General features: G+C 40.2%; 2 protein-coding genes across 3 annotated transcripts in view; both read left to right on the top strand.

Annotated features, from left to right (window-relative positions):
* Nucleotides 1-2,464: 2,464 nt before the first annotated feature.
* si:ch211-108c6.2 (uncharacterized protein LOC559375 homolog) lies at nt 2,465-6,386 on the top strand. The gene is made up of 3 exons (XM_037778398.1): nt 2,465-2,537; nt 4,192-6,211; nt 6,361-6,386. Exons 2-3 carry the CDS (start codon nt 4,198-4,200, stop codon nt 6,384-6,386), a joined length of 2,040 nt encoding a protein of 679 aa, XP_037634326.1. The 5' UTR covers nt 2,465-2,537; nt 4,192-4,197.
* A 1,390-nt stretch (nt 6,387-7,776) lies between these two features.
* The window catches only part of coro1ca (coronin, actin binding protein, 1Ca), a 38,105-nt gene continuing 37,213 nt past the window's right edge, over nt 7,777-8,668 (top strand). The window contains exon 1 of one of the 2 annotated variants that reach the window (XM_037778728.1): nt 7,777-7,934. The gene's annotated coding sequence lies outside the window, so the exon portion shown is untranslated. The remainder of the gene's footprint in view (nt 7,935-8,668) is intronic. The other variant, XM_037778727.1, reaches the window with a different exon arrangement.

The following is an 8,668-nucleotide window of genomic DNA, read 5'->3' as shown; positions in this document are numbered from 1 at the left end:
TGCCATGGTGTTTTTTATCATTCAAACTAATAGTATTGGTGATTTGAAATGATTGAAAGACAAACACATCAGAAGTGAGATTATATAATGTATCACCCTGAATGTTATGGATGCTGGGTTCACAGATTTTTGCAATTGCCAAGACACAAAAAATGGTACTTGTGGCACAATTATTGAAACCACTAACTCATGTAGCCCATCTATTAGGGGTATAAATCACAAGTTTCCCTCTACGATATTATATTGATTCTTTGGACAACAATACAATATTTGCTGATATCACATAGTCTGCCACGATACGATTTCAATTCAATTCAATTCAGGGGCCTGCGATTGATATGACACAATATCGTATGACTATTTAACACAGTCAGTTACAGTTATATCAATTAGGGGTGTACGATATGTATCAATTTCCATGGTTCCGATACGATTCAAGGACGATATGTGGCTCATCTTGAGCGATACGATTCAATGACTTGAAATCGATACAGTAACTTCAGGAAACGCTGCTAGTTACCTGGGCGTTCGGTGTTAGCAATCCCATAGCATCTCAGCATTGACCAGGTATGTTAAGCCATAAGCACACTGTCTGTTTTATACGGTAATCTACATTAGACACATCAAAACTAATAGCCAGTGTGTGCTGTTTTCTAAACACTGCCACTGAAATATCACACTCAATTATCAATCACCTACACCCAGAATGCACCTGTGAAAACACCTGTAACCAATTAGATCGCTTAGACATCATAGCTTGAACACTAGAAATAGGATGCAGGTCTGCTTTTAGAGGACTGCAATATACTGTATTTTGTTTACAGTACAATACAGCAACAATGTTCATGTCATCCTCAGCTAAAGTCATTCTGTCTGATACTGTTATATGAGTATTGAGAATAAAATAATTTCTGTTCATAATCTATATTTACAACATGCTACAAATGAAAATGCCAAACACTAACACTAAAGAGGTATTTATTTGGTGTTTGTGTGTAAGGTCGTGATGCAAAAATATAATTTTTAGAAGAGTTTATGTAGTTTTGAATGAAGTGTTTGCTTTTGCAAGAGATGTAAGATATTTAGTATTGTGTGTAAATGTTTTTTGTGTGTAAAGTTTTGACAAAGAGGGCCCTGCTGTAGTTTCAGAAACTGTGTTTTAGCAATTGCAACAAAAAAAAAATGTCCTTCCTGAATGGGAAAACTATCACAAGCATAACTAAATATCTGTGCGGTTACTCCACTTTGAGGGTATGTGTATCCTGACATTACATCATCGCTGTGCCCCCATCTGTATGCTTTGGCAGGAAAACCGTTTTCTAACAGCCAGGTTATATAACATTTGGCTTCCCGTCACTGTTTGCATGACATCAATGAATTACTTAAGTTACACGCTCTTGTTCCTCCTGTCCTATGTGACGTGCGTGTCTGTAAAATGAATGGTGGGCCCTGTGTACAGTATAGCATGCGGTGGGGCATTGAGCCGGCAAAGATGTTATTTCATGTTGTTTGTGTGTTACGCTGCTTATCAACCATTTCAGCTCCTGTGTTTTTGAGCATAGACATGAAACCTGATATTTCCAGAAATGTGAAACTATAATGTGTCTGGCTACTGTAAACTTGTAAAACATTTAAATGACAGAGTTACTTCATTAAATTCATCATTAGTTTGCCAAGAAGCCTGTTTTTAATTAGTGATGATCTTTAATTAGAGACAGATTGCCTTTTGTCTAGACATGCTTGAGTTCAACCTGCAACACTTTTCAAACACCAGAACTTGAGGACAGTCTGTCAACACAGCAGCCTTCAGTCCACGGTCTCCGGGTGTGGGCCGGCAACCTCTTCCCCTTCTTCTTGTGCTGCTGAATTCTTGGCTGACGTACCTCCACTTTTGTTTTATTATCTCAGGACGTATCCTGTTTTGGACGTTACCATAGAGACCAATGGAAACAAAATAATAAGGTCTGAGCTATTTTTCAGATAATTTCCTTCCCTCCTGGATGTGCCTAGGTTGGCTACAATTACTCACCATTTATCCCAGACACAAGCATCCTTTTACCATCTCCTACTTATCTTAACTAGGTTCCTGGAGTGAAGCAGTGTGAACTGTGTAGGCCATGACGCAGGCATGTAAACAGTGTTGTGTGACGGACACAGAATCCTAATAGTCACTCTTTGTGAGAGTTTTATTCCCCTGTAGTCCACTTGGATACGAGGTGAAAAGGTTACCACTTCTGTATCTAAAAACTTAACTCAGGATCAAAACACATTCTGAATCCACACAAGCAAAACAAAGAGTTGTAAATGTTAATGTTAACTTCTTCAAGGTTTCTCAAGGCAGCAGAAAGTAAAAGCTACAAGTCTGAGTTCCTCCTGATTGTATTAGTCAAATGTGATGTGACATCACATGGATGTAATATAAGGCTCCCATTGCTTGTCCATTGGAGGGAGGACTGAACATTACCAAAGAACCAACAAAGAGCACTCTGTCGGTCCTGAGAGAGAGCGAACAACTCTACGGCTACAACGTCTAACCGGTAAGTGTCGGCAGACAACATTATAAGAGATTAATATTATATGAATGTTCACTGTAAGAGAGGTGAGGTGTCATGAGCCAGGCTTGTGCCCTGCTTGTTTTTCTTTTTTTTATTAATTGGAGCTCAGAAGAAATGATAAGCTGTTTTCTGATTGTGAGAGGTTCCTGCTTCATTTGTTTTGAATTCCTGTATGTCTGCGTATGTTGAGGCAGCGGAGCACATGGTGATCAAGTGATCAGCTTTGGGCATTTAGGGGGAATGAGACAGGATAACAGAGCGGTTGTTAACAGGGATGACTGCCTTAAGGGAAGGGGTTCCTCACACGGACTCATAGTAGATGGATGATCATGTGAATTTAACCCGATGAGTTCTGTAACTTGTTTTATTGATGTCCTCACACTTTTATTTAGTTGTCTTGACATGTATTTCTGCTCTCTCTCAATATCACAGCCCGAAAAACAACATGTTCATATCGTTCCACACAGCTGTGCCACCATTGTAGGCTGATAACATTAGCTCCCTTTAGCCATGTGTCTGCTGGCCAGAGTGCAGGCCTGTCAGATGATAAGACAACAGCAGTCATATGTTGTCACACAGATGGGGGCATGAGGCTGCAGACAGGAAACAGACTCATGGTCCGGATCATTGTTCATTGTGTCTCACCATTTTCTCTCTGCTTACTGCTGCAGTTTAGTGGGTGAAAAGTCATTAAACAATTAGACAACTAGACAATCTCATGGAAAAGTTGGGTGCTGCAACGTGGTGATTTATAGGTTTGGCCTTATTTTCTGCTTTCTTGTTAACAACAGCTGCTCTCATTCCACCTCCTCCTACTGCTACTAGGAATACAACAGCATATGCAGTGCTTTTTTTTATTATTCACACTTTTCAATCAGTGAATGGAATACTTACATTAACAGAGTTTTTGCTAATATTATGTCTCCCATAGTGGGAACACAAAAAGACTGCTGGTAACTTATACATTAATTTAAACCAAATCAGCAAAACATTCTGACAACAAAAAGTGTGACACAACAAGCTGACGTTTACAAAGCAAAGTGTGGGGAACAGATTTGCTCACAGACTGTCATAAGACTTTGTGAACCTTCAATATTAACTGAGAGGGATTAATCAATTGGTCATGTTGTCCCTATCTGTTGTGATGCTGATTATCCCAAAACACTACATATCAACACTATTATCCTGTGGATGAGGCTTTCATATCTTAATACTAATACTGCTGAATCACGTATCAGTCTGAAACAAAGGTTTCAAATCCACAAGTGCTGCAAAATCCTGTGACTGTAATTTGTCTTAAAGTTGAGCTACTGTGGACATTGCAAGTGCATGAATAACCCAACAGAGGGTATTCTATAGCAGTTAAAGTCATACGATACTCTAATTCAAAATAGCTCCTGTGTGACTATGAGTTGTTTGCTGCGTGGTCTCTCACCAAGACTGAGAATGTGCAGACAGTGATGTTAATCCCAGGTGTTTGCTCATTTTGTTCCTCCTCGGTTTCAGCAGCTTTTCATTCAAACAGGAAATATATAAGCAGGCAAAAGAAACTTCTGGGATGGCATTCCTAACACGTGGCATGATTTGGGAGGATTGGTCTTTTGCTGTGAGGTTAACACCATGTATTTCTCCACAGACCAGTATGGGACAGATCCCGGATAAACTAGAAGGGGGAGAGCAGGCCCTCGGTGAAGGGTCGGAGGAGACGAGGCCGAGTCCTGACCCTGGAGCGGCAGAAAGTCACACAGGTGATGTCATGGAGGGAGGAAGCTCCTCCTCTGAGGAGGAGGCTGGTAGCACCAGGGAGGATTCAGGGGAGCCAGACGCTCAGGATCTGGACGGGAGCCCCGGCCAAGAGCCAACAACACCTTCTAGTGAGAAGCACATAAAATTGAGGGAGAGTCCTTTCGCTGCAAGGGAGGTGAGGCAGGGAGGGGCTGCAGGAAAGGAGAGAAGAGGAGGAGGAGGAGGAGGAGGAGGAGGAGGAGGAGGAGGCAGGACCGTTCCACTGGTTCCACAGGAGACAGACGAGAACCAAAAGAGTAGTACGAGGATTGCGGAAGGAGCTGGAACACACAAGCTGTTCAATCAAATCAAGAGAGAGGAGAAGACGACTGAGGAGGAGCTTCACGCATCCTCAAAGATTAAGATGGAGTATCAGGATGAGGGAAGCGTCCAACATGAGGAGATCCAAGATGAAAACTTCTCAGCTGGAGTTTATGCTGTTACCTCACAGGATGCAAACTCACTTGTAGACACGGAAGAGGACTCTGGGATGGTGAAGATGAGCAGATGTGGAGATCATGCAGGAAGTGAGTCTGTTCAACAAGATGAGCACGACATCATCATGGCTGAAGTTGAAGACGTTAAACTCTGTGCAGGAACAGTGGGCCGCTTGAGTGAGAGGAGGGAACCGCCTACAGCTCAACCCCAACATCCTTTGAAAAACAGTCTACAGAAGGAGTCTCTATTAGATGTGAGTGATACCATTCACTGTAGACCTCCAAGAGAGTCAACACAACCAAAGGTCACTGACACTGATGATGAAAAGGAGTCGGTGAGGCCTTATCTGCCAATGGACACAACTGAAACAACCACAAATCAAAAGATAGACTCATGTTCAGCATCAAATCCAGCGATTGAGCCCAGTTCTATTTTGGAGAAGCTACTGAAGAGAGATAAACAGGAGACAACCCCAACTCATGACATGGTGACGATTGATGTTACTGCAAAGAGGATCCTTGGCAACACAGCAACAGAGATATCCACCGATCAAATCGATCAGTCAGATGTAAATACACCTTCGTCAGTATGTGACATGAAAGGGTTGACACCTAAAGGAAACCGTGCAACTAGAGATCATCACATCAAGGATGTGGACATGAAACAGACAGCTGCTGCCGACAGCGTGACCTCAGATTGTTTTCAGCCTGGAGTGATTGGGAATACTATGTGTGGGAGATCACTCACAAAATCCCATTATTCCAAAGCTGATTGTCAGCATGCAGGGGGGAACGTCAATTCGACAGATGCTTCAGTCAATGAGGATGTGGAGATAAAGCCAAAAAAGCTGTGTTCAGACAACTTACAATCAGCTGTCTCACATGAGAGAACGTCATGTGAAGTGAGCGGCGTGATCACTGAGGAATCTGCACCTTTATCAGTGGCTGATGTGAAGCCTCCACCCACAAAAAGTGATGGACAAATTGCAGACTCATGTCATTTAGTTGCTGAAAAGACAGACACCAACAATAAGAAGAAGGTGAAGGACTCCACTGAGGATACTGGCTCAGTTCTGGTTGCAGTTATCTCAGAGGAAAGCCACCAGGACATGAAGCAGGATCTTAATATGACACTTCACACAGAGAATATGATGCCAGACCAACCTGATGGACAGCTTGGCAAAGAAGGAGATGGCAGCGTCACAATGAGAGATAACTCCCAAAGAAGCCCCAAATCTAGGCCTGTTTCCGAACTCATAAAGGAGACCATTCAAATGCATGAAAAGCTGCAGCACCAGGACCGGACCAAGCCAGCTGAAGTGAAGTGTGATGAGCAGGGCCATTCTGTGAAGGTGGCACAGATGAAGGCGGCGTTCGACTCACCTCACAAATCCCCAGACAAGGCAATCGAGAGGAAGCCATCAGTGAGAAGAGGTAAGGGTAAAGTCTCTATATACTATAGTATCAAATGAGTAGAAACTGTGGATAGTGCAGAGCACATGAGGGATAACAGTCATATGTTATTTAAAAACAATTAACCAATGACGTCTGCTTTCCTCGTCAATGATCATTTGGGCTGCCAGATTCACCACCAACAACCCTCATCTAGCAATTTGTAACCTTGTTAAGAAAAAGTGCTTTATAAATAAAGTTTATTATTATCTACAAAACTGAAGGAGGGTGAAGACGAAATAGATTGGATGATGGAATACAGCTGTTTTCTTCTGCATTACTCTCGATGTGTTCAATAGTGCCATCTTGTGGTGCTGTACTACGCTTGTAGTACATTGTGTTCTTCAGGAGAATTGAGATATATATATATATATATTTTTTTTTTTATAAAATTATATCTAGAACAGTTATATTGTATAACAATTTTATATTGTTTTACAGCGTATATCACAAACTGGATATTATAGTTTTTATTCATGAACATTAGAAGCAGCCTTCATAAAAAAAATCAAAAAAATAATCTCATAAAACCATTGAACAATATACACTTGTGTCAATATCCTTATATTAGGTATACATAAATTTACCCCCACTCACTCACAATTACACACATAACATACACTACCAATTATTATTGCCTCACCTGAATTAAAACAACATATAGGCCTATTTATTATGGGTCATCTTGCCTCATTTAGTTGATCCAATATGCTGTCAGTTGAGTGAGTATTTATTTCCAAAAAAAGGAACTACATAAATCATATTAACTGATAAATTAATTGTATAATTTGTGTAACTAAAATTCTAAATTCAATTCAATTCAAACTGTATTGCAGACTCAAGGTCCAGATAAGAAAAAACAAAACAATACATTACATATAATAAATTACAATACAGGAAGCACTATAAAAAGTAATTATTAAAAGATATTACAAATATTAATATTAATATAAATATATACATACATCAATGCCTTGCATATAAAGAGCTATACCAGTGCCTCCATAGCTGTGATTGGTACCGTGTAGTGCTAAATCTGATGTTAGACAACCGAATATAATAAGGATATAATGATAAATATAGTATAGGGATATAATGATAAATAGATTGTAAATAGATAAAATAAGGTAATAGGAGTGTCACAGGAGATTAAAATGTCATAAAGCCTCCATAAAAACACAATTTATGGTGATTATCTGTAACTGGGAACCTGAAGAAAGGAGACGTGTTCCATATATATATATATATATATATATATATATATATATATATATATATTATGTATAATTTAAGTAAAATTCTAAATGATATGATTATAATATAATAGGGATATAATGATAAATAGATGGTAAATAGATAAAATAAGGAGTCACAGGAGAGTAAAATGCCACAAAGCCTCCATAAAAACACACCATTGATGGTGATTTTCTGTAACTGGGAACCTGAAGAAAAGGAGACGTGAGTTCTGTCATCGAAAAACGTCGCTCTGATTGGATGTTGGAGCTATCCCTCAAACACCCCTCATCCAATCAGGGCTCGCCAAGCCTGGGAGGGGGCGGGACTACCGTCAGAGTGTGGATAGAGAGCACAGTGGTGTGTCAGCAGCACAGCTACGGCTCCGGCAGAGGGAGGAATCAATACGCGTTGGGCTGTGTGTTATATATCATCCAGCTTTACCGGAATACTTTCATTTCCCTCTCAGAAGGTAGGTTACAGATTATGTGGATTGTTTAGAATATGTCTGCCCTTTTTTCCCCTCTTAAATGTGTTTCAAAAGGGTTTAATTTGTCCACCTTACAGCCATCCAGACAGGAAAGTGCAGCGCTAGCTAAAATGAATCAGGATAGTCTGTGAACTGTTCTTCTTTTTTTGAAGCTAGCTAAAGTTTCTAGCCTAAAAACAAAGCAATTGCTGGCTTTGTTCAGGGTTTTTTGTTCCTGTTGGTTGTTGTGTGTGTTTGGTGGATAATTCACGACATGTGGGGTGGGGTAGCTAACCATAGTGCGGCAGGAAAACTTATCTCCGGCACCGCTAGATCCACATACACACCGAGGAGAGGAGAGGAGGAGGTGCAGCAGCATAACCGCGCCCTGGCCTCTGGCACACTCTCACTGTTAATATCAGCCTCTTCCAGATTAACTAAAGGCTCCAAACATACACATATACAAGAATCAACTCTTTCATTTAGAGAGATTTTTCTTTTCAATTTAATAATTTAAATTTCAGATTTGACCCATTAACACACTGGACAATTAAATGAGGAATTAATATTAGCCTCTTCAACATTAACAAAAAGGCTACAAACATACACTTATACAGGAATTAACTCTTTCATTTATTGAGATTTTTTTTTGTCAAATTTAATAATTTAGTTTCAGATTTGACCCATTAACACACTGGATGATAAAATGGGAAAAGGGTCATAGCATATAGTAGTAG

The sequence above is a fragment of the Sebastes umbrosus genome, chromosome 8 (genome assembly GCF_015220745.1).
Source record: "Sebastes umbrosus isolate fSebUmb1 chromosome 8, fSebUmb1.pri, whole genome shotgun sequence".
NCBI classification, from domain to species: domain Eukaryota; kingdom Metazoa; phylum Chordata; class Actinopteri; order Perciformes; family Sebastidae; genus Sebastes; species Sebastes umbrosus.
Note: the sequence above shows the minus strand (reverse complement) of the source record. Positions and strands in the feature narration are given on the sequence as shown.

What these genes read in the sequence shown, in the direction of transcription:
- si:ch211-108c6.2 (XM_037778398.1), top strand. Translation starts at nt 4,198, where the DNA reads ATGGGACAGATCCCGGATAAACTAGAAGGGGGAGAGCAGGCCCTCGGT. An exon ending in GAAGCCATCAGTGAGAAGAG is followed by an intron (nt 6,212 to 6,360) that starts GTAAGGGTAAAG and finishes TTGGGCTGCCAG; the next exon opens with ATTCACCACCAACAACCCTC.